The 27736-nt window shown below is 36.9% G+C and overlaps 1 protein-coding gene across 1 annotated transcript; it reads right to left on the bottom strand.

Moving 5' to 3' along the window:
- Positions 1–1575: 1575 nt before the first annotated feature.
- On the bottom strand, positions 1576–27736 carry LOC145984339 (IQ motif and ubiquitin-like domain-containing protein). The gene is made up of 10 exons (XM_083117990.1): positions 27583–27736; positions 19305–19976; positions 17336–17488; positions 15205–15377; positions 13045–13431; positions 11749–11913; positions 7198–7380; positions 6241–6486; positions 3919–4107; positions 1576–2955 (listed from the first exon to the last, which is right to left on the bottom strand). The coding sequence occupies exons 2-10, from the start codon at positions 19954–19956 to the stop codon at positions 2794–2796; spliced, it is 2310 nt and encodes a 769-aa protein (XP_082974116.1). The 5' UTR covers positions 19957–19976; positions 27583–27736; the 3' UTR covers positions 1576–2793.

Here is a 27736-nt window from a genome sequence, read left to right as displayed (position 1 = left end):
AGCTGGTATTGCCTTCATGTATACGTACCATCACAGTTTAGATAACAGTAAGAATAAATGGAATTGAATACGTCAACAGAGCATCAATTGACTGGTTAATGTATTTATCACCGCTTGTTTGTGCAATTATATTACTAGAACAGAGAGGGCGATAGGAGCAGTATTTTTAATTTAATCTAAAATGTAATATAAATTACATGAATATATAAAAAATAAAATATATAATTGTTAATGGTATATACAGGGTGTCATTTTAATGGCTCCCACAGACCACAGAAACGTACAGAGGACATCAAAACAAATAACTTTTCTCAGTAACATTTTTCTCATTGGTGCATCATTTCTGTGCTACAGTCGTTCAAAAAAGCCCATTTTGCTGCCTGAATGCTGGCAACCACACACAACATTTGATTGCATTTGTGACGTCATACCCCGTTGTGAAGCGATGTGTTCCAGGGTGAAAAATGACATAGATACAATCAGCCACATTATGTACAGTAAAATAAAATGAGAAAACACGTTCTTTAACCTAACAGGAAGTAAACAAATGCTACAAAAAATGGTAGAAAAAAATTGAATTCAAGTGGAAGTGGTAATATTGAATTTTGTCTCAGCTTACGTGTCAAATATTTGCAAATCTAGTTACCAAGTTGGCATCTACAATTTAGTCTTATCCACTTTGTCCTTCTGATACTAGTTGTCTGTGACACACTGAACAGATGACAAAATATGTGTAGAAATGAAAGAACTCAAAATTCCAAAGGTAAGCAACACATAATATAATATATATTCAGGGCATTATGAGGCAAGTGACAAAAATGGTTGAAAATACACGGATATAAGAAGTAATAATACAAGCTCTCCGACAACTGTATTTATCTTTGCACCGGATACAAATGTAATACAAGTTTGCAACTGTGAACAGGGCAGTATATTCACTACTGATTCATAATTAGATTGTTACTGTGGTTGTACGTGTTTTAGCTGTAATGTAACAACGTGAACCTCGGATACTTCCGTTATCAGCACAAAAGTACCACAAGGCATCTGGACACAAACCTGTAGATATCAACCTTGCAACAAAATTTGCAAATATTTGACATGTAGCTGGGCGTAAACAGTCACATGTAAGCTGTAAGTCCAATAAAATGTATTGTTGATATTTGACATGTAGGCTGAGACAAAATCCGATATTGACACTTCATTTTGAATAAGTTTTTACCATTTCTCATAATGTTGGTTCATTTCCCCCTTCCCCTGAGATGACTACTGATCTTCTGGCTGGTAGGCTATGATGTTCGGCCTACTGGATGAGTTTCTCAATTCGTTTTGCACCTCATCATGTGGTTGGTAGTTTGTCAATTTTCACAAAATTTGTGTGTTCCTTGCAACCCTGCCATGCGCTGTTTCTCCGCAGGAAATGACGTCACAAATACGATCAAATGTTGTGTTGGGTTGCCAGCATTCAGGCGGCAAAACTGCCTTTTTGGAACGGCTGTGGCGTCGAATCGACGCACCAACTACAAAAATGTTACTGAGAAAAGTTGTTTGTTTTGATGTCCTCTGTACAAATCTGTGGTCCGTGGGTGCCATTAAAATGACACCCTGTATAATTTGTGTGTGGAGATTCTGCGTTCTCTATTTCTAGTTTGAATTATAAGATGTGCACTTCCACTAAGGAACAACAATTAACTTGACAGACTGTCACAGACTCCCATGTGCCAGTCAGATAACCTAATGACTGGAGCACTGCAGCTCAAATTACATTATTACAGTGGAACCCCGATTTTACATTCCCGGATTTTACATTATCCAATATTTGAAGTTTTTTAGCCTGGTCCCCTGAAAAATGTAAAACTGAGGTTCAACTGTATATGTTTTAAATCCGTGAAAAAATGTTTGTTCACAAAAAATATTAAAACTAATATTAATTATGTAATGACAGTTTTTAAAATATGGCATTTGATCATAGTGGTGCACTAACAACTGAATGTTGTGAAAACACAAGACATTTCTTCACAGAACCTATTCCTATGGACTGGAGCAGACTTACTTCATCATGCGGAAACTTAGGATCCATTTAATGAGAGTGGATAACATGAGCAGGCTTCTGTGTAGCTGAATGATTAAGAGTTCATATCTTCGGTGCAAGTGCCCTTGGGTTTGACCCTTCTTGGGGACCCAAAAATTTGGTGTTGAATCATCATCACGAGACTAATTCCAGATATTTGAATTTGATAGGATTCGGGATGCATCACTTTGGGCAAGGCTTGGCCCTCAAAGAGTTGTCGTGGCACATTGTTCATTTTACGATGAAGCGAGTAATGCAGATTGGCACTGAACTGGGGGTTGGAAGAATCTTTCAGACTGGACATATTTATACCAATAACCGATCCCCTTCATTAAAGGAGAGCTCACCATCCCAAAGAGAGCACATTCAGGAATCGAGCACCAGCCACAAAGGTAAGAATTATCAAGGCATAACCAAATGAAAGGCTGCAGTGTTGCCCAGGAAGGATGCAGCTGAGCCATCGGAAGTAATGCCAGCACTCTTGTAGGTGTGCAATACAGCTTGCTGTCAGCTGAAGATGCTAGCAGGTGTTGGCAAAAATGCATCATTCTAATTGGAGTACTAGAGCAGCATTATCATTGTATTTTGTGTTTGAAAATTGCAAACTTTCTCTACACCTTATTACTTCATTATCAAGTTGCACATTTTTAATTGATTGCGATCAATATAAGCACAGTTATAAGCAGCATCAATTATTGGCTAAATGCTTAGAAAAATATTTTCTATGAAATTTCAGATAATGATACATGGTTTTTCATGTCACGTTTGCTTTTCCAATCACCATTGTTGATGAGATCTTTATCCATAACTGCTAATTCTTTGAAGTGAAGTTGTGCAAGCAAATGCTTATGTCTCACAGTCTGTACAAACACAGCCTCATATACCTGAAATGAAACATGACAATAAATAAGACATGAAAGTGCATCTGAATTTTTCAAAATGCAATATACATAAAAAGTACTAAACTTATCAACCTGAAAGTTTGACTATTCTCTGGTTCCACTAAAACTCTCAATATTTTCCCCACATGTAACCTTTCCATCAAAGTTTATTTGATTTCATTAATGTTAATTTGAAGCATTGTGATTGTTACTATATTTTAGGAAACTATAGTTTATGGAGTTCGTTACTATACAATTTTCTGGTATTTCTCTTAGTGTCTTTTACATGTTAATATTTCTCCAAGTACAGGGGTAGAAAGTATTCAAAAGGCCAAAATTACTAATTACGGACAAATTGAATTAGATCCTGTTGATAAATCAGCATTTTAAAAGTTAAAGTTGAATTTTATGAAAACTATATGTTATATGATACAAATTGGTGGTGATTGGGTTCCAAAACTGGGAGGGCAAAGATAATATAGTTCCCTTTATAGATAAGATTTAGCATAGTGCAGAGACAAAAGTGGCTAATCGTTGCCACTGATGATACACAATATATATCCATACTCAGTGATCTCACACTTCTTTTATTGTCCTAAAAATAACAGTTTTATGATGATAAGACATTATTGTACTCTTACGTTGTGCTTCAACTGTACTATTTGTGCCTTTTAGTTTAACTAATTTTAATTTGGAGTTCTCAAGAATGAAATAGATATCAATAAATTTGAAGTAAGTCTTGAAGCTTTCCTGATGACAAATGATGAAAAGATTCTCTTGGGCTATCGACCAGGTGAGTTGTAGAAAAGATTCCAAGCTTTCGAGAGCTAACGTTCCTCTCATCTTCAGGGTCACTTCACATGAAGCTTGGAATCTTTTCCACAACTCACCTGGTCAATAGCCTGAGAAAATCTTTTCATCTATAAATGTATTTGCAGTCTTCAAGAAGAGAAAAAGTCTTCTCACCTTATCTGGTTGTTCCTGTAAGTTCCCATGCACCTTCATCTCATCCTCTGTAATGAGGAAACAGTTCCAGGGTGACCAGGGCTTCTCCATATCCCAACGACAAAGACGAAGCTCACTTGGGTCAGTTGATGCACTGAGTGCTGAACGTGAATGCCAAATTCTATCAATCAAATAATAGGCATCAACATCCTGTAAAAGTGACACATCTAAATGAATAACTAGGAATTTACACATGGAGGTATGGTAAACATGTAAGAGAATTAGTGTCTACAGAAAAAAAACCTGCAAAATAATATATTATGTATCACATAGAGGCACATATTTTTGGTAAACAGAAAAGCAAAATGTCGAAAAACAGAGTCAATTTTGGGTTCAAAAGCGGTAAATAAAATAAAATTTCGCTGTTATATCGGTGAAAAAGAGGTATATAAAATGACATTTTGGTTTTAAAATTGTGAATATAACCCTAAATTTGATTTAAAAACTGCACAAAATAAACAAATCCCTTCTAACAACACATTTATGTCATTACCAGAATATTAAATTTTTCATGCATGAAGAAGTCCATTTTTGCTTCTCAAATATTTACAGCAGAATTAATCAATTTTCCGTGAATTGCATAACTCACAGGATAATTTGGTCAATAACCTGAGAGAATCTTTTCATCAATAAATTTGTTTGCAGTCTTCAAGAAGAGAAAAAAAAATGCTGTTATTCTGACTTCAGAAAGTGTCATTGAAGTTAATAAACTCTAAATTTCGTGTTTAAGAGTGTATTTCGCATTTTGCAGTTCATTTCGCATTATTTCGTGACAAAACAGGGTAGGAAAATGCACTTCGCACCTTTCAGAGACATGAAAAATTAACATTACGATGTGTTATTTCATATTTCGTGTTTTCGTCAAAAACAAAATATGTATGCCTCTATGTATCAGCATGAGTTTCCTTTGCATGGTTGAAGCCTTGCTATGCACATTTATTTATAGTATGGTTTATTACTTGCTATTTGCTCTGATCCATAATGGTTTCCTGCTGATATCACTCATATTGTGAGGCTAACAATGCAAATAAAAGTATTTACACAAGAGGGCACAATATCTTCTTTATATACTTGATCATTTAGGCTTTCAGATAATAATATTCATGTAAAATAAGTATTTCATCAATGAAAGTTGTATTAATGTTTGACAATCAGCCGATATGCTTATGTCGCATTGTGCTTATTGTAGGACTGGCCGATACCACTTTCAACTGATATTCTTACCAATTCCTATATCAATGTTTGAACATTGTATTAAATGTTATTCCGAATATTAATTAATATTAATATATAAGCATTCCATTACAATTATACTACATAGATTTACTGAAATTTTTCTTTAAAATATCAAAGAATTACGTCAGAATATTAAATTACCTGTCATTTAATCACAATCCATTCTTCACACAATACTGGTGAAAAATATTAAAAAATTATAGATTTTTCATAATTTGCAGAATAATTAGACTCATCAAAAGTATTGACTGGTATTGGTGATTCAATTTAAACCAATACTTTTTTATACGTCAGTATCAGTTCAACCATACTATATTGATGAAATTGGCAACAATTTTGCCAAGCTAATATTTTTATAAGAAAACTGTAATTTTCTACCACAATTACGTCATTTTGTTATTGTTACTAATGTACAATCAAAATACATGCATGCTTCAAAATAATTTTTCTAACATAAAACTGTAGGACTTCATGTGCTCGCAGACATAGATCAAAATTATGAATTTGCAATTATGATACTGAATGGGAATTAACTGTACTCTATTTGATATTGGTATCTGTGAATTTTACACTGGGAATCTATTGGAATTGGTGAAAATTGAATTCTATCATGGTAGTGATTGCTGCTACAACCTTTTCAAGCCTTTCCATTGGCTGGTAGGTTTTTGGGATAGTAAATAATCTGTGGTGGTTAGGTTAGGCTAGTTGGCTTTGGTTCTCCTAGAAGAAGAAGATGAAAATGGTTGTAGCAGCAATACCAACCTTCTATCATAGCCTCATCAACATTTGTCATCTTGAACCTTATGAAGATTTTAATTTATATGAAACTATTGTATTTGTATTGTAATTTACTTACTTAGCATCACCCTTTTAGCCACTATTAGTAATTACAATGATGAGGATAAATGAAAGAACACTCACATAGAAATGCCCATGCCTATACCAGTGGTGTTTTACTCAAAACTCACATTTGAATAAGACAACCATACCCAGTGATTTCAAGCATTATATTAGCATGATACAATACATAAATTTAAAAAAACTTGCCTGCATTAGGAAAGCAATAGAAGTTTGACATTTATGTCTTTGTTCATCCCTTCTAACAGCTCGAAGTATATTTCGATATGGCGTGAAATCAACACGATTATAGGTAACATTCTCATTAAACGCGCAGTCAGAACATAATCTAAGGTCTTTTGCACTCCCTGTCTGAGAAAATGTCTTCAATGGTTTAAATTTCTTGCAACCATTGCAGAACAGAACTGATCCAATTAGACCTTGAACATTGTATGCCTGAAAGAAAAATTACAAAAGTATAACAAATTATTTATCAGCAAAAGTTGGATGTTCCTTTACTCTTCCTAAATTATTTTATTTGTCTTGAAGGCCCTATGTCAAAATAATTTTCCAAAAAGTTGCAAATGTCTCCCTGATGGCATAGTGGTAATGCTGTTGCCTTCTCATCAAGGGGTCCAGTTTCGATACCCAGTGGAGGCACATAGTGTTTTGAATTCCACTTTAAAATATAGGTTCAGTCTCGATTAGCCTTTCTGTCCATAAAGTAGACTTAAACAAGTTGCAAACGAATTTGATAAGTAAAAGTTTTAGAAAATTTCTCTTAACTACGTAATTTAACAATAATTGTCATTGTAACAGAGGTTTTTAACTTCGCTATTTTATTAATTATTCAAGGTGAAGTGGAATGAAATATTACATTATTTAAAGAATTCACTGCACTAAAATACATAAAATTCCTTTTTATTTGTATTTTTTCTTATTTTACATTGTTTTTCTGCCTCTCTAATTGCAAAAATAAGGATGAATGATGATTAGATGAAATTTATGAATGGACACTCACAAAAGAACACCATGCCAGGACTCAATATGGGACTGTTTGTGGTGAGATTGAGAGTTCAGAACTCAAAACAAAGAGAACAATAAAATAGTTCTAATTGGAATTGTAGAACTCATGATGCATTCCTTTATCCTCTGCAAGATACTTACCTTTATGTGCTTATGTGCTTCTGGATTAAAGTCTGGATTTTGCATGTATTGCATAAATAAAGTATTAATCCTCATTCTCAATGCTTGAAGCTGTTGATTTGGCACTCCACGAGCTCTTAAATCACATTCTCTGTCTATTAAGGTTTCCAGTTCAACAGTAAATAGACACTTCTGTTGCTTCACCTACAACATACATAAAAGTTTTACAATCAAAACAACCTAGACATTATACACTGCATAGTAAATATGCATTCCACAAAATAGTTCCTACTCATCAATCAACATGAGACCAATTTGCATATGTATGCATGTATATATTTATTTCATTTCAGTGTATAGTTTTAGTTCATCTATTTTCTTCTTCCATGAACATGCGGTCAAGCTGCAAAATATCATCCTTTCTTTACTGTGTTTACTGTCTAAATCAGTATCTGCTGGAATTAGCCAATCTAGATATATCAACAGGGACCGAATTTATATATAAATACATATTTATGTATGAAGCTGAAGTCAGTTATATTTTGTATTATCTTTGCACATGATGGCATATAGACTCGAAAAATTCAGGTTTCAGTTTCCATATTGCTACATATATTAGGTTTTGGCTCATATTTTACATATTATTTCCATATTTCAGAACATTTCTCAGATGTCCCCATGTGACCAAAAGAGTTGGGTGAATTTCTTGCAAATGACTGACGAAGTCAAAGCAATGTTAAACAAACAAAAGTTTATGACCTTTTTTATACCCTCCAATTGTGTTAATTACAAGTTTTCTGTCATCCGAACAATAATGCTTTTTCTCTTTTGTTTTTCAATTTTACACCTCCCAACTGTTTGCTTTTGCTATTGTAAAACACTTGAAATTCCTGTTTATTTACAATTGTTGTCAACAATAGAGAATAAGGGATCAAGCTTCAGCTCATGGTTGTTCAAAATGTTATTTTAATGTTGGAAGAGAGTCCCAAGTCGAGAAGCCCATTGCCAACCCCACCCTCGCTACTAGTTGTGTGCCCGACAGCAGCACCAGAAGCAACGACTTTGTGGCACACGTATGGGATTCGCTTCTGGTTTCTCTTCAAGACAGTCATGGTAATAGTTGCAATGCCGAGATTGTATTTTACGTAGCTCACGTAGTCTGTTATATTATTAAAAAGGTAAATTTTTATTTTAAGTCCATCTTTAACTGTATTTTGGTGAAAATAACTAAATATGTATTTACATATTTAGCAGATTTTTATCACATATCAATCTGTTCCCTGTATATCAATACATTGGGAGCCTTGTAATCAAGGGGTCCCAGGTTTGATACCTGGTTGAGGCACATAGTGGTGAGGATCCCACTTTAAACTGTAGGTCCAGTCCCAATTGGCCTTTCTGTACATAAAGTGGACTTAAAACAAGATTTCAATAAATAAATCAATATATTGGTGTAATATCCAATATTTTTTTAAATAAATTCTTCACTATTTTTGTAAATAGTCTGTAATGGAGTGAACAATTTTGACACTTTATTACAATTCATGCATCACTGTTTCCAAATACAGAGTTTGACTTGATCTGGATCTTCACAAAATATTAAGTTTTATATTTAACTGGCACACTGTCAGTTATTGATATCAACAACCAGGTTCAGGTCTAGGTGCCTTGGTGGCACACATAATTGGGGCAGCAAAATGTCTCTATCTCAATGCGATCTGTATCTGTTTTTTGTTTTTACTTACCATTGGTTTGGATTAAACATGTATGACTTTAATTCAAAGGGAACCACATACTGTGAAATTATTTGTAACTACTGTTGAATGAACAATACCTACTGCAAATTGACAGGGTGATAAATAAAACAAATATTTCCTACTCAATATCTTGTCGTGGAAAATGTCTTCAATGTTTTTATGACATACAAATACAAAAATAAAACTTGTAACTCATTGTTAGAAAGTAAGGTGGGAGAACAGCATATGCTGAACCTGCTGAATAAATATATTATTACTATTATTATTATTATTAAGGTTTGTGCATTTTACTGCCTGTTCAAATGCATTGAAAATGGCTACAGGGTATCAAGTAGGAAAGAGGTAGGGAAGATATTTGCATTAACTGATGCAGTTCATCAGTTTTAAGTGAAAGCTTGGATTAGAAAAAAGTATTAGTAGAAAGAAGAATTATGTGAAGTCAACATGGATGATGAGTGATCACCATGGTTGTAAACAAAGGGAATTATAAAAGAACATATATTGTAAGGGTACCACTAACTCCTTTGACCACTGGAAGAAGTGTCTAGTCTATATCTCTAATTAGTGACTACAGTTACTCTTTGAAACTTTGTGGCCCAGGTCGCCTGCAGGATTTTTTTCTCAGTGCTCAAATTGGGGGAACTGTGGTGTGATGCTTCACCCCCCCCCCCCGTTAAGAAAATTCTCATAAATCATCCCCACCACTAGGATAATTTGCATAGGTATCCCCCACTCACTGCATTTTATCCATGTTGGTCCATACAAGCATCCCCATACCTATCCTCAAACTGGGCAAAGCATCTCCCAGCTAGGAACTTTCATTTCAAGCACTGGGGGCAGAGTAAGATTTCATATCTTGCCCTTCCGTCATAAAAACTCATATTTTACCTTTTATTATAATTGTTTTACAAATCATAAAATTGAAACTGAATTGAAAATACGAGGGGTATGTAAAAAAAAAGGGCTGATTGGTTATTACAGAGAATAAAATCAAGCGAGAAAATTTTTATTTTGATGCTATACAAGTGCATACCCTGGCTATTTTTCTACATAGTCACCATGATGCTTCAAGCATTTTTGGTACCATGGAACAAGTTTACGTAGACCCTCTGCATAGAAATCTGCTGCCTGGCATCTTAGTCAGTCGAGAACTGATGTCTTGAGAACTTCACTATCATTGAAACGTTGCGAAGCAAGCCACTTTTTGAGATGAAGGAACAGAAAGTAATCACTTTGGGCAAGATCGGGACTGTATGGTGGGTGATTAAAACGTTCCCATTGGAATTTTTGAATTGTCCCAACAGTATGGTCAGCTGTGTGTGGGCGGACATTTTCATGAATAAGCAGAATTCCAGACCATAACATTCCTCTTCGCCGGTTTTGGATGGCAAGTCGCAGATTAGACTCTGTTTGGCAATACACATCTGCTGTGATGGTTTGTCCCGGTTCAAGGAATTCCACGAGGATTACACCTTTTTGGTCCCAAAACACTGTTGCCATGATTTTGCGATGTGATGGTGTTTGCTTGAATTTCTTCGGTTTCGGTGAACTGGAGTGACACAATTGCATGGATTGCTGCTTAGACTCACCAGTGACGTACGATATCCAGGTTTCGTCTCCAGTCACTATGTGAGAAAACAAGTCATCCCCATCCTTCTCCCACCGGGCCAAAAATCACATGCTGATTTCATTCTTTCATGTTTGTGAGTGTTTGTCAACATTTTTGGCACCCACCTCGAACACAGTTTGATATAACCCAGATTGTCCATTACAATTCGGTGCAATGTTTTATCATACACTTCAGGAAACTCCTTCCCTAGATCAGTAATGGTGAAACGGTGATTGGATCGTACTTTTTTATCAACATGTTGCACAAAGTCGTCCGTCTGAACACTAGACCTGCCACTTCACTCGTCATCATGAACATTTGAATGTCCTTCCCAAAAAGCACGGCACCATTGTCTTACCTTTTCTTCACTCATTACTCTTGGTCCGTAAATGGCACACAATTCCCGATGAATGTCAGCTGCACTCAGTCCTTTCGTGTTGAGAAAGCTAATCACCGACCTCACCTCGCATTTGGCGGGATTTTCTATTACAGCAGCCATTTCAACTTCCTGCTACTCGCAGGTACACACCTCCACACTGAGAAATATACCTCTGTTGCAGGCACAGAATACTCAAGCATGCTTCCGTGCATGTGCAGCTTCGTCAGTGTTGCCAGTCGCAAGTAAAAATTATCGGCCCTTTTTCTTTTCCTTTGGACATGTGCCTCGTACCTTGGCATTGTTGTCAAGTTCAGACTTGAGTCCACTAATTAAACAGAAACTGGATTTGACTCCCTTCCTTTCCATAAACAACTATCACTTTGTGTTTCAGTACTTTTCAGGATGTACAGATATCAGAAAGTACTTCATCTGTTGTCTTCGTAGTACCCCTCATGCATGTTTTCATGCTACAGTTTCACAATTCAAATTATATGAAATGCTTTCCAGATATCTCATGGGGAGAGTGGCAAGCACTCCCCCCCCCCCCCTGCGGATGCCCTTGTTTCTGACAGTAGTTATAGCAGTAGGTTATGTTTTAAGCATATAATGTGAGCATGTTCACTTGTTTGAAGAAGAAAGCTTCACATGTAAAGATGAAGTTTTGCCAAAGTAAATTAAATTTTTTCCCTTGTGGAACACACATGAAACAAAACGAATTACCCATTCATATCATGAATGTTATTTGTTTATAAAAATGGAAAGCAGACTGTATAATTTGAGCTTGAAAAATTTTCGTATCACATTTATTTTAGAAAATCTATACTCACGGCATGCTTGAGGCTAAGAAGACTATCTATAATTTGATCCTCTGACAAATTAGGATTGTTCAGTGCTTCATATATATCTTTCAGCTCCCTTGCTCTTTGAGTATGAAGTGTATCCATCTGTACTTCTCTTCCATTTTCACTTGTCCACATCACAGGAAAGGCCGACTGAAAGAGACAGAAAGGAATATATGGAGAGGTGAGACAACAAAATAAACTTCATTATTAGGTACAGATGATAAAGCAATATCTAAAACTAAGAAAATCTTACATGCACATTTAGAATTTTTATTTCAGATGCAATATAATATTCTGCCATACACACATACATTTATTTTTGTTGCAATTATTTTACCATTATTTCCCAGATTCTATACTTACACACATTGTAAGTTCTTTAGTTTCAGTCTCTTTTATATACATAACCAAAGTTCCACTCTAGTTGCAATGCCTGTGGCCCACCTATTATTTTCCACATCAAGCACTACTCCTGCTCAAATAATTATGAAAGTCTGAATTAATGTTAGGTACATACTTACCAGAGAAGCTTCATAATACTTTCTGCACTGAATTGACCAGATCAAGAAAGTGTGGGGTGTTACCCCCACACGCCTTCATGGTGTAGTGCTATGCACAAGGGAGCACTCTACCTTTTTTTTTTTTACTGAATTGATTGATTGAATTAGTCTATTTTACATCACTTTTCTGCCAATTTTGGGCAATGATGAGGATGCGTGATGATGTGATGAAATTGAAGGGACACTCACAAAGAACAGGTCACATGACCAGGCTGGGATTCAAAACCTGGATCCCTGGCATTAGCATACAGTGCTAACCACTCCACCACAGAAGTTGGCACAACACTTTCTGCACTGAAAACAATACACTTTTAAACATATTTAAAACAATAGAAGCCACGGTAGTTCAGTTGGTATAGCACCTGGCTACCATGCAGAAGACCCGGGTTTGAATCCAGGAGAAGTTGATCTGGACCAGGAATTTTTCCAGTCATTTTCCTGTTTCTGTGCAGCATTGAGGACCACCCAGCCTCGTATAAATGGGTCCCTGGGGACAACCCTGGGGGAGTCAAGGCGTGATGCTAAAACATCATCCCAACTATGGCCGAGATCAAGAATATGTGGAGCTCTATACCTCCACATCACCCAATATGCCTTCATGGCATGTGTGCACATGCACAGGAGTACCTTTACCTTACTGAAAACAATACACGTGCACTTATTACTACAATCTTAAAAATAAGTTCTGAATAATACAATCAAATGGAATTAATGAAATCACCTTTTCAAGGAATTCCATATCTTTCTCCTTTGCCATTTTTTCACACAACTGCACTCTGTGACTCTCAATAGCAGCCAATATTTCAATTTCCTTTTCAAGGATGGAACAAAACTCAGCCTTCTTCTCATATCCTGTTTTGGATGCATTGATTCGTTGCACTTCAGATTTCTTCCAACGGTCCACCAAATTGTAAAGATGCTCAAAGTCAGATTTAGTAGAAGGAAAATCCTTTCTCCTAATGCTGCTGTGTATTGTCTTTCCATCTTCCTTTTTGTTGATAGATTCAATTTCTTGGTTGTGGCGAGACTTCTCGTTCTCCTGCTTTCGCATCATTGCTACATTTTTTCTTGCTCGATGACCTCTCCAGCATCGTTGAATAATCAGGGCCTTGTAAATTTGATGGAAGCAATAAATATTAGAAACTCATTTACATACACTTAAATATAATTTATAATCAATCTATTCTTCCTCACATATCAATATACACTTACTTCAATTATATATTAATTTAAAACACACATGAATTATAAACCAATTTAAAACATATTATAACATCATTTATAATGAGAAAAATTGATTGCACACACTCACACACACACAAGTGATCCTACTTCCTTCTCATATGTGTTATGAAAGACAGTTTGAATTGATTAATTGATTGAATTAGGTTATTTTACATTGTTTTTCTTCCACCTTTGGCTAATTGGGGCAATTTGGAACTCTAGAACTTCCTTCACAGGTAATGTTTAAAAAAAACAACTCACATTTACTTTTCCAAGGCATCATCATGGTAGATGATCATGTTTACAAAATTTAGTGTACATCTAAAGTGTTGGTACCCCACATTAAAATCTGGATAGAGGTGTGGAAGGCATGTACATATTCCCAGTAAAGTAACAAATCAGTTTTTAATCACATTTTTATCAGTTTTTTAACACGTTGACTACCACAATAGAAAAAAATCTCTAGGCCCATGATGTTTTGTTATGAGAATATAAGAAAATGCAGACCCAGCTAGAGGCAGGAAACGGCGAAGGAAGATGATGAATAAAATAAAAACATTGAAAGCAATATGTTTCTTGATGATTAGATTAAAAATTGTTATTTTTAATTATTTTATGTGTGTAAATCATATGCAACTCATGCAGCGCTAGAATCAATTATAATGCTGCATGCCACGTGAGTTATATTTGGCTCAAAGCATATTTATTGTTTTTTTTTCAAGCATTGTTATTGTCTCTTTACTGAGTATTGTTATTGTTTGAGCATTGAGTCTTTTGTTATTTATAACATGACTCTGCCATATACTATTGTATCAATATCGTTCAAGGAGGTGACCAGCAATTCAAGGCCAAACCCACAATCAGAAAAACTTGGGAAAACAGTTCACGAGTGAAAATGTTTTCTTGTTTACTTCTCAGATTTAAGTGAAATTTAAAAGTAAAAATAAATATAAAAGAAGTTAATGTACAACTATTAATTTGATCCACGCTTATTAAATTGTTTGTATTAATTGTAACAATAAAAGCATCACTAAGATTTTCAAGGTCCATATGCAAAATTTTGTTCATGGGGCCACTCATGTAACATGTATGTTACAGCACAGTAGCATAAGTTGCCTGTGCACCATGAGGCTCCCAAGGAAGAGATGTGAGAGTCAAATACGCTTGCCAAGGCCCAGGATGTACAACTAGCATGAGTTAAATACAACTCACGTGGCAGTTAACGTGTTCACATGTGGTATCCCAACCAACATTTTATATCTATCTTTGAAGTTTTTAATGTGTAATCAACATCCATGCAGCAAGTACCTTGCGATCTTCTTTGACCATGAGAAGTATCTTTTTTCTTTTGGTTTTTGCTTACTTAAAACTCCCAACTTGTTTTCCAATGGTCCTTCCTTTCATCCACTACATACCATTAGAGAGAAGCATTAGATATACGAATCCAGACATATTTTAGTTACTTTTCATTGGAGTTGCCCACCCACTTTCATTAGATACATACGTTAATTACTTGTTCATGCAGGGTAAAATACGAGCATGTAAAGTTCCAGAATGGTGTATCTAATTTGATTACATCAACAAATTGGGATGATTAATATGTTATAATAATGGAAGTACATTTCTTTAACACTAGCATGAAAATATAAATACATACTTTCTGCTCTTTGAGGTTTTCTATTTCATCAGAGGTCACATATTTCCTTGGAGTCATAAACTTCTCATTTTCACATGATGTTAATATTCCAGGCACCTGAGTGGCTGAATCTTGAGGTGTTTGTTGAGAAGCATTTCTTGTGTAAACAGTCTGAGTTTCACGACAGGCCAAACCTACATCCAACCAAAAAATGTGACAAATTGTAACTTCTTGGATAGTACAGACAAAGGACGTGTGTGTTATTCCATAAGTACACAAAATAAAGTATTAGGGTGGATCAAATGAAAATGGAATGGGAACCACAGAATGAATTCAACAAGGTTTATTTCAAACGTAATCTCCAAAGTTACACAAGCCCTTGTCCCACTGTTTCACCAAGAGGTGAATACCCTGCTCGTAGAACTCCTTTGGCTGAGATCGGAACCAGTTGTGAACATTGTCCGAGTGGAAGCCCCGACCCTTCAATGCCTTTTTCAACGGACCAAAGATATGGAAGTCGCATGGTGATAGATCAGGGATATATGGTGGGTGTTCCAACACTGTTCACCCAAACATCGCCAACATGTTCTTTGTATCAGCTGATGTATGTGGCCGCATGTTGTCATGAGCAAAACCACTCCAGAGGACAATAGGCCGGGCCTTGATTCCTGCACGCAAACAGTGGATACCTTCTTGGGCGATACTGTTGTCCGACCGCCTATGCATATCACGTGCGACTATCTAGGGAGAGTCCATTATGCAGTAGGGGTTTCCTCCCTTACCTCCTGCTCTACCTCTACACAGGGTTGTCACCACACATATACATAAATATAACCCAATACATCCACTGTTTCGTTTTCACTTGATCCACCCTCATAATCATACATTGCCTGCACAAACCATGGGTGAAATACACACAGCCAGCACTATTCTTATGTGCTTTCATCAAGGAAAATGAAATGACATATTTAAAGATGCTAAGATCAAGTGCCTGAAAGTCACACCCATCACAATGAATGGAATGCTTGGGCAGTGTTTTAAAAATTATCACATTCCTGTGCTGTACCTGTATTGTTCAACCTTGAAGAAAATTGTCAGCAATTTACTCTTTGCTCTTGAAAATCAGGTGCAGGCAACAAATTGTACTTGATAACTTCACTGTATTATTAACAACATCATATGGTGATAATCCTCTGAATGTTAGCGACACTGGTTCTATATTAACATGCAATGTTAATTGGACATTATCCATTGCCTAGTGCTTTAAACTGTACTTATTCTAACACTACGCCTCTTCTCTTGTCTTCAGGTGAATACATTTCTTTTGCCGGTGGTGGGGATCGAACCTACAACATGCAATTTTACTACAAATCCATGGAGTAGTTGGTTAGAGAAGCAGATTGGTAGGAAAATCACAGGTCTGTTGTAGGTCTAAATCCCACCACCGGCAAAACAAATTTCACCTGAAGACAAGAGAAGAGCTGCTCTCTCAAAATATAGTGTTAGAATATGTATAGTTTAAAGCAATAGACAATGGATAATGTTCAATTAACATTGCATGCTAATATGATGATGCTATTTGACTCCTTTTCAAGGAGCCACCGAGTGATGCATTTGTAGACTGTCTGTGGGACATTGAGTGGACGAGCAAACAGTAGATTCTATAGTAAGATATGTTGCTTCACACTGGACAGTGGCTCCACTATGTGGCACATTTGTGAAGTGTTCAGCAGAGGTTTATCCAGAATTTTCCATCTGGTGAGGATATACGGTAAATTTTGAGCCAAATTGGTCATGCCCTTGCAAAAAATTTGAGTGTGTGTTTAGGATTTTTGGGAGGAGGTTGGGGTGTATGGGATGAATTACTGGTTCAATGAGCCACTTTCACTCCAGAAACCTGCTACTCACTGGAGCCACTGCCTGATGTAAAGGGAAGTATCCGACCTGCATGATCAAGAAATGTGCCAAAAATAATCAACAAATACACCACTAGAGGCTCTGTGTGAAGGGACTCTAAGTTATGCTGACAAATTAATGTACAGTTTGAAACACAGAAATTGCAAAATATTTTAAAGGGTACATGCGTGATGGAACAGTTATCTGTTTTCAGTCTATGTTTACAATAAGGCATCCAAAGTGTGTATTTACTTACCTCCTGGAGGACACTGGAATGGACGAGGTAATGTTTGGGCACATGCATTATAATATTCTTTACCAGTTTTCTTGTTACGAAAGCCACCTAAGAAAGGTTTTTTGAAGCAATGGTTTTCTATTTCCACAACCATTTCTCGGGGTTGGTTTGATTCTACAAGAAAAAAAAACAGTATACATAACATACATTAATGTTTCATCAACAATAGGTTTCGGATTTATAAATTCACATCTACATAACATATAAAAGTCTATGGCTAAGGTTAAAATAATCCATAAAATAAAGTTGCATAGATAATACAAATATTGTCTTACATCAAATTCTGGAGCATGTTATGTGGCCACAATAAGGTAATTACTACGTACTAATAGATGACTTTATGCCAAGTGACGATGAAGAAATATGTCTACCATTAGGTATTGGCATATTTCTCCATGTAAAATAGGGTCCGGTAAAATTTGCCGGAAGTCCATTTGATGTGCAGATAGGTTAATCTACTGTTGAAACTGTGATTTTGGAGGGAGATACTATTATATTCTTTGACCTTGCATTGGAGGACAGCTCTCCTGAAATGAATGCTGCAAGGAAATTGGAAAAAAACGATTTAAATTATTAACTGCCATGTGTTTACCTAAAGAAAAAGGGCGAAATAAGAAACACGATTTCTAGAGCATCACAAGAGGCCACTGACTATACAACTCAATATAACACAGGAAAAGGCACAAATAGTGCAAAAACATTGCTTTAAACTATAAAATGAATACAGATTTCATGATGGATGCAGTAAATGCAGTTTACAATTACTTACGTGAAATTTTGCATTTGCATGTTGCACAATTTAATGGTTATATCCTATTAATTTCGAAGACTCTCTGTCTTCATTCACTAAGAGTACAGTGTCTGGAGCGGAGGTGGTACCGCGTCACTGCTTTGTTTGTTCCCGGGTGGCGGTAGTTGCAATTTCTCTCATTCGGCGGTGCTGGCATGCATATCCTGGTTTGCATCGTCTGCTGTGCTTTCTGCCTTCTGTTGCCAGGTGATGCTGCCAGCTGATGGTTGGGGAAGGGTCATGCTGCTCAGTGTGATGTAGTTCCTATTTCCCACGTGGCTGGAGGGGGGTTGAGTATGTGCACCACATCTTCTCTTTTTCTGGTCTGGGATATTTTTTGAGAACAGGGTGCCTGTCCATTGTGCAGGTTCAGTGCTGGTTTCTGTTGGATGATAGCATGAGTTTCTTTGACAGTGTTCTCTGTGACAGAGCCGGTTGGGTGAAGTATGGATATGGAGTAGATGGTGTGGTTTGTGGAGTGGAGGTGTTGAGAAAGTCCTGATTTTGGTGAGTCTTTTTTGGCATCTTTTACGAAATTTCAAAATTTCACATAAGTAATTGGTACATGTGATCCACATGGACCTTGCTACTTTGTGAAGGAAAAGAGAATATTGAATGCCTCCACAGTCGAGAAAAACTAAATCCTGACTTTACGCATTCTTTTAGAGAAACATGACCAATTTAATATCAGGAAATATTAAGATTGTTGAACATTTCATGCACGTGGCAGTCTGTGATAAACCAATCAGAACTGGACTCACAGTTTTAAATGGGACTCAAACTGCTAAACTCTGAATTGAACCTGGAAACACTTAATTTACAAGGAGACAGCATTAGCCACTATGCTACTGAAGTGGTCCCTCCAAGTTGTTCAATTTCTCCCTGTGTGAACAAGTTATGGAATCTATGCTGTGGGTTTATATCTTGATCATACACCATATAAATTCTTTCCATATTCTATGAGAAAGGAGGTGTGTTGAGTTGCTAAAGAAGGGGCAGATTAATTGTCCCATGGTGGAGGCTATTTCCCCTCTGCATCAATATTTTCATCCTTGCATCAGCCTAAGGTAAATTTTCATGTTCAACAAAAACTCAACAAAATACTTTTAGTTAGGACAAGACAAAATAAAATGTGCTTACCTGTGTTAATTCTGACTGTTATAACATCAGGTGTGGGTAATGGACGAATTTCTTGAAAATTCAAAGGATATTCTTGCGGATCTGTGCTTTCAATGTTGATCTGAATGGTTCCAAATGCCTGAGCACCTAACCCAGCCAGAGGAAGACTGTCATTGATTTCTTCTCCATTTGCCTTCAGTTTGAGCACCTCCATTGGTATTCTGAGCTTCTGTGAAATATCATATTTTATTTCATGCATATTCATATATAGCGGACAGGCACGTGTTATCACTTGATTATCAGGTGCAAAAATCTTTGCAGTAACTATGTACGAGGATGGGGAATTCACAGACGCTACACGTTCATCTGGAAGACCTGAATCTTGTTTAGAATTTTCTTCATTAATGTCATCAGTGTTACCTGTTTCAATTTGATTATCTGCAGCATTCAAGGATGTCACCGACTTTCTATCGACCGAATAATCTGGAGTTTCATTCCCACCATTACCCGCCAATGAGTTGTTACATAAATCTGGAGCAGCATCAGCCTCTCGGGAACCTTCCGTCTCCATTGGTAAATCAGCAGAGGGTACAAGTGCATCATTTGTGGCGGTGCTGGATGATATCAGAGGCGGAGTTTCACTTGTCTGGTTGTCTGGAGCATCACTCTGCATTTCTGTTTTCAATTTGTGTCCTATATTAAATACAAAATATACTTTTAGAGATATGTATAAAGTACACAACATGCACTAAAATATTACATTCATACAAATCTCTTACTTCAAAGCATTTGATGAAATTATGGTCTTATTTGACTAGCCACAGCTCGGGAGGTAAATGTCCAAACCCTGGGAAATATGCAGAATATACTGAAACAGTAACTGTGGAACTAACAATGTGGAAGAAACAAGTTTGGTAAAGGTGCAAATTTGTTCCGAGTCAATTTCATCTGCAGAGATTGATGGACGATATCAAAATCACTGAAATGTTAGCCCTACTAACAATCACATTTCCAGATCCTTGATTGCAAGTTATAAGGCTGAGATGCTATGATGAACTGTTTTAATGAAAGTACCACATCTACCAGGCTAACAGCATAAGTGTAGCATTGTATATATCAATATGACATGTCCACGTTATATATTATCATTTATAACTAAATTTAAAATTACACACATTTTCATAGTTAATTTCACTATCATTCATAAGTACTGCCATATTAACAAAGTTTGTTTTATTTCCTGGGTTGAGAATCACAAACATTGTCTTTTGATAGTTAATATTCAAGATTTTGGAGTGTATGTATGGAATTATTAAATTTACTGAATTATAAGTCTTATTGTTCTTGTGACTTAGCACTGTAGATTGTAGGCATATCATCTGCATACATTAAGACTTCTAGTGTTGGTTGTTGTAGGTCATTGATAAATATAGAATACGAACAATAGTGGGTCACTATAATTTTTTGACACCTTGCAACCTTATCATGCTGTATATCATTTTACAGTTTAAGTTCCTTTCTTGAATGGGGCAATACTTTTCCTTTCAAGACAATGACATTCCTGCTTGACATAATCAAAATATACTAATCATAGCATGGAAGCTTCTGATGTTTACTGTACTTTGAATACAAAAAAGGTTAGGAATGAAAGAAAAATAATTAAAATGAATTACTGGTAAAATTATACATGTGTGGAGTGTGAAATTCCACTATGGAAGAAATGTTTTAGTGCTAGCAGTTGGTTTGGGGCCATGAACGTGCTTTTGTTTCCTTGTTTCTGGTTTCCTTCAGTTTTCTTTTTACGGGGTAAGCAATATCCATGGCTCGTAAAGATTTCCCATTAGTTCACAGTCTGGATTCTTGGTAAAACCTCTGTTCATTTCTATTTCCTTAACAGCCACAAAAGATTACTAGTATTTTCGTACCCATATGTCTGATTTTGCTTTGAATAACATTATTGTATAGGATCATATTAGCTCATGTATAATTTTCTCTTTTATTGCACAGTGGGAAGGTTTGTATTAATGTGATCTAATAGGTTATGCAAATTGTATGTTATTTGGGTTGGGTCTGAAATTAACTAACAGAATCTAAGACCTAGCTTATGCATTCAGTGTGTTTATTATTAATTTGCAGGAGGTCAATGCTAACATCTCACAGAATAACATGATTGATTGATTTGGTGTTTTAAGTCCCCTTTATGCACTGTAAGACTAATTGGGACTGGACCTATAGTTTAAAGTGGAATCCAAACCACTATGTGCCTCCACCGGGTATCGAACCTGGGACCCCTTGATTACAAGGCAAGTGCGCCATCGGGGAGGCCTCCCAGAATAACAACTTGACCTTACAATTTGACACACACGACCCATGTACTACATATAAATTTAAGTGAAAAATGCAGGCTCAGCCAGAACTTGAATCTGGGTCTCTAGTACTCTACTAGCTGAGCTACAGACACAACCCTGACTTTGCATGATTTTTTTGTTTCTGAGGTTTGACCTGTGTGGTAACAGCCAACAATACTGCAAGGAGATCTGTTGCATTTGAATTACTGCCAAAGAGCACTTTCCTCAGGATTTCTGTTCATTCATCTATGTCAGAATTGATGTGCATTTTTATACTAAAATGCTTTTTATGTTGCGATATCCTCACCAGTGGCGTATTCTGAAAATTTGGCCTGATTTACTTCAACAATTCTTATTTATTGTATATATATATATATATATATATATTAAACATTAATTAGATATATTAGAAATACAGAAGGATGATCCGTCTATATGTGTCCGATTTTAAACCTTCACCCCTGCTCACAGAATCGACCGATCTGAATGATTCAAACAGCAGAAGAAAGCCAAAGGCCTCTAGTATCATGTCAAGTTTGTGTGTGTGTGTGGTGTGTGCACCATGGCTCCCAAGGTGAACCGATTTTGGGAAGGCTACGTCGTAGCACCTTTCCACCCCAAGTTTTCTGTGACACAGATTCAAAAACAGTGTGGGAAAATGGATGTGCATTGGGGTTAAGGACCATCAAGAACATAATTAATCGACATAAACACCACGACGTTCCAGCACTTCATTCACCCACAAAGGGGAGTAGAAAGCAACCGTGTACTGCGGTGACTCCACCTGTAGCTCAGAATTTGCACCGAATGGCCCTACAGGTGTAACGTTTGCCTTACTTTTTGTATTTTACAAACCTTACATATTTAAAAATTGAAGAAAAGTGACATTCAATTTTTAGCCATCGGAGGGCGTTCCTCCTCACGATGACTCTCAAGTGCTGCCTCTAGTGGTGATTTTTGCCGCACAGGCTTGCTCGTAAAATACTGCAGCACCGGGCAGGCAGTTCGTCCCTCGCTCTCCACCTTGTAGACCCGCTGCGAACAGCTCACGCCTGTTCTTGTGCACGACATCTAGGCCTCACCGGCAAGAGATAGTACCCAACCACTGCCTGTTGAAGTGAAGCCTGCCTCGCCAGCCGCTAATGGGGAGAAGCCAGTTAAATGAGTATTGCGGTCTAAGTGGAAGGATGGCGTTGCATTTTTACATGCATTGAACATTAGTGGTGAGGTACGTACAAAACAAACTCTTGACCGTGATATGGGAATGTGATTATATTTTTTTTTCTTTGCCGTTCGCCGCTGAAATTTGATTACTCACTTTCATTTTCACGGAACTTTGAAATAAGGGAAACTACGACAAAAACTATAGTTTCTCCTCCATTCCTTTTGGCCCCCCTTTGCCCTTGTTTTCACGGTGAACATTTTGATAGTGTCTGAAACCAATGTACATATTGGTAAGTGCGCGTTGGTAGGGGCAAAGGAAAGAAAAGGTGCGTAATGCACGAGTGAACTTAATACAAATTACGCGAATGTGGTTTTCATAAACTGGTATTCGTAAATGCTACATAAAGCGCGGGCAACTAGTTAATGAACATTCCGTAAAATATCATATGTGCAGGCAGTGCATTAAACTTGGCAGTGAAACTTATCATTCTCGATTGCTCAAGACTTGCTTTAGCGACGTTAAATGTACTCACGTTCGTACTTGGCAATAAGGGATGTAGAAGACCGCGGTCCCCACCGTTTTCCCCCTAGTTTGCTTTTCTTGTAGTTTAATAGCCAACCCGTCCATACTTTGGTAGCACTAACGATGCTCTAAGAAACAGGGTAAAATAAATACAGCAGGTGAAACTGAAGTAAAGAGAGGCATTTTCTTGATTAAGTAAAGATAGATGGGGGCATTCTTACTAAACATGCAATGCACGCTATTTTAGAGGGACAAATCTCCACATGTAATTATTCTATTGTGTCAGCCAGTAAAGAAATAAGATTGTTGTTAAGCTGGTCTGTATATTTATGCTTGCGCGTGCTTTGTTGAAGTTGAATGAGAATTTATACAAGAAGGTAAAATAGCGCGCAGGTCGCGCGGACCGTTGTTAATATATTGTTCGTTGAAATTGCTCCCAACTCTTACATTTTGGGATTGTTTGTACTCATAAAAATGTATCTAATTGGAACCATGAATATATCTATTTGTTAATTGAATTGTGGGGTAACTTAATTTTTATTTGTTATATATTCTAGACAGTAAGACCCGCATGACCGAAAGTTGGTCGCAAGCCAAATTGAAGTTAACGTAAAAAGCGGATATTGAGAACATATGTTTATAATAGTTAGGGGAGGAGAAAGGAGATCACGTTGGGAGAATACCATCATTAAACTTTGATTACAGTGGAGAAGGCATATATTGCTATTCATTGTCGGACCCTTCGAAACCTTTTGTGTACGTTTTGCGTAATATTCTAGTTTCTTTATTTCAGGGCTTTTGTCTCGTGCTTCTTGTGCGTGCCGCCCGTAAACTCCTGCTGCACCGTGCAGGAAGTACGACACAAAAATACAACTTGTAACATAAAGTGTGGGTCTTAAATTTCCTTTTTGCATATGTGGTTGCCGTACGGCCGTTTCCAGTTAATTACTTCGTGCAATCACGTTTGACCCCACTATTACGTTACACAGGAAAACCCTCCTACGCAACGTGTGATGGCAAGACGAGTTCACGTGGCAGAGTCAACTGTAAACCGCAACCTATGTGACAAATTAAAGATCCGGATGGTGTTTTAAAGTCATGGACACTTCCTCACTGCGGCCCATCAGAGGGGGAGAGAGACTCACTGCAGGCGCCTCTACGAACGCCATCTATCCGGGGAAAAGTGGAAGTTTGTTGCCAAACTCGATGAAGCATGGACTTATCTATCCGATTGTGGCAAAATTCGAGCCATAACGTACACCCCACAAGTTACACAGAGATTTCTGCAACAAATGGCAGCAGACACCGGCATCCAAGCTAATCCCTTCCAGGACATACCAGTCAAGTCACCTGATGCCAGTCCCATGGATTTTTAAGGTTTGGCCTATTGAAAAAAGCACTTGGATCTCGTCATGTCACCTCTGTCTGTGGCCTCTGGAAAGCCTGCCAGGAGGACTGGCTCAAGATTCCCGTTCCTGTACTTCAACGGAGCCTTATACAATGGAAGTTACTTTGCAGGACTATTGCCAGGACCCACGGTGTTCACATCGAGGGCAACCGCTGGTGGTCCCGTGGTTTTTCCTAAAGTAGGCGAGACGTCAAAATCGGACACATATAGATGGATCAACCTTATGTAAAACATCCATGCAGGCATGGAAGTAAAACAAAAACGTTAAGTCCAACAATTTCAAATTTTCTGGTAACATAATTTGAGTTGGCAACCCTGCCAAAATGCAGGTTCACATGTGTGGCATACCTACATCCGTGGAGAGTTGGAAATTTCACAATTAGCATACCATGGAGCTTTGGCCAGTGCAGATGCAGGTTGCAATGGTGGAAGCCATCATTCAAACAGGAAGCGGGCACTGCAGCGAAACAGTGAATATCACCATGCACCTGCTCCAGACACACACAGCATTCTGAGGTGGGTTAGACAGTGGAGAGCCATGGGTAATGTTGTGAACTACCAGTCGCCATGAAATATATCGCACAGGACATGCGGAGACATGTATCATGAAAGCCTAGTCAAGAAACTCTACCAAAGGCTAAAAAAAAAGTCATTTCATATAAAGTGAACGAATGCAGAAATGGACATCATGTGTGCCTAGAGGTATGTGACATGGTTCTTGAGCACCCTGTTTTAGGCTTTTCACCCCATTTTGCACTCATCCTCATCTTAACAGCAATAATAAAACTAAACATGCTCTTTTGTCTGGAGGAAACTGCTGTGTAAAACTAGCAAAAAAGACTGATAATGATTTTTTTTGTGGAAGGGTTACACATTTAGTGAAGTGGTCTGCGTTTGATTTTCTGCAGGGACAGACATATCCAAACTGTAGGTCCACTCCCAATTAGTCTCTATGTAACACAACTGTAGCGCAGTTACCTATGATTTCTTTTTTCTAGAGTGATCCATTGAAGTATAGACCTCCGCATCAGTGTTTGCACTATTGGCAAGCAAGGCACTTGTGGGCGACCACATGTCAGCAATGTAGTCTGTTCGTGAATCAAGTGCACAAGTTTTCGTAACTAGTTTAAAGAGTGATTTTTACTTACCAATTTATGAAAGAAGGTGGTGAAACTGGCCACCTTCATTGTTCACACATTTTTGACACCTCTTGATGAAGTTACCCATAACTCATTGCAGTTCCCATAGATTATAGTTGCCAATATCTTGGCAGATGTTACATTCCAGTTCTTCCAGGGTGAGTGGATTTGACTTGTATACAGCATTTTTTAATCTACCCCAGAGATAGAAATCGGAGGAGAATAGGTCAGGCTGTGAGGACAACCTTATGTTGTGATGTCATTCGAAGAATGCCTACATTTTTAGGTTAGGTTTGGTTCTCTTAGCATAAATACACTGTAAATGTATTATTTATGCTAAGGTAACTAAACCCAATAAGCCTAACATAATAAATTTGGCATTTAGCCTTACATCTGCATGTAAATTAGGCTCATTATGTTTCATTTTTAATGGAGGTTCCTCAAACTTAATATTACGTATTTCAAGTCACTTCCAATTGTTTCCTCACCATAAATCCCACATTTCTGGAATCCTGGCTTCATACCCTTTCCAATGATATATTATACATATTTATATTAGAAAGGGTCGATTCGACATGCTTACCCCAACACAAACACATTTCTTGTTTTCACTGTGTTGACCCAAAGTAAAAACCACCTATTGGTCCCTCATTGGCACAATGAGCAAAATCACCATTCTCAACATGTCACCAAGCATATTTAGTATGGTTGGCCTAATGTTAATTTGGATAACTGTGTCAGTTCCACAAAGCAAGCAGCATCAAAGCTAAGAATCCTGACATTCCAGTGCATATTGATTAGAGAAACACCAAATTTCATCCACCTAAGCCAATCAAAATTATCAAAAAAACAGTAGAAGATACAGATAACTAACATTAATATCCAACTACTTTCATCTGGAGACACAAAACAACCACTCAACAAACAGTATTTATCATGAAGATCTTACAAGATAGAACAAATTACCTCAATATTACAAATCAATGAATGTCATGGATTTTAAGAAGCACACACACACAAAAAAAGAGGTTAGCCTATAAGAGCTTATTGTTATTCTGTAGCCAAATATCTTGTTACATATCTGTAAAGGGATCCAATCGTTTTGTTTGAATCTATAAATTACATGTAAGTGTTTTGTGTATGTGTGCATAAATCCATGCATCAGAGCCCAAAGAAGTCAGTGTGTAAAAACAAAGTTGAATTATAATTGATTCACTAATTCTTTTGCAAGAACGTATTTAGCACATATACAATTTTAATAACTACAAAATAATACTGTAACATTTACAAACATGGTAAATTGATGTAATGCTGAAGAAAAATGAATAAGGGTAATCCCTACAGTGGATAATTCAATCAGATGATACATCCACATTGCTCTTTGTGTGTCGTATCCTTCACGAAATAATTACAAGAGGATTAAACATGCGAATGAATTATTTCATGGAACATGTTGGCAAAGAAGGAAATGCTTATTTCCTGAAGCTTTTCATATACATGCAGTTAACCCAGACTTGCCTGAGAATTAGTTCCACCATTTGTTTTTGCCGAGTGCAAAATATTATTGCCATTAACGCTTGTATTCACTCCGTTAAGAATGTACCAACTGCAACTTTTGTTGTCGCATTTAATGTTACATTTTCATTTATAGCACAATATATTTAGGAACTTAATTTAAAATGTAAAGAAGAAATAAAGTAATGATATGGAAACTTACCAACTGAAACGATGCGATGAAATGAAGAGGAAAAGTACCATCACAGTTTTATCACATCGTTTGCCCTAGAGGAAGATAAGTAAATAATCCACCATCTCAACATTTCTATTATTATCTTTACAATACATTCACAATATGATTCAATGCCGACATC

This window comes from Lepisma saccharinum, chromosome 2 (assembly GCF_977018435.1).
Source record: "Lepisma saccharinum chromosome 2, izLepSacc3.1, whole genome shotgun sequence".
NCBI lineage: Eukaryota > Metazoa > Arthropoda > Insecta > Zygentoma > Lepismatidae > Lepisma > Lepisma saccharinum.
This window is presented reverse-complemented; position numbering and strand designations above follow the sequence as displayed.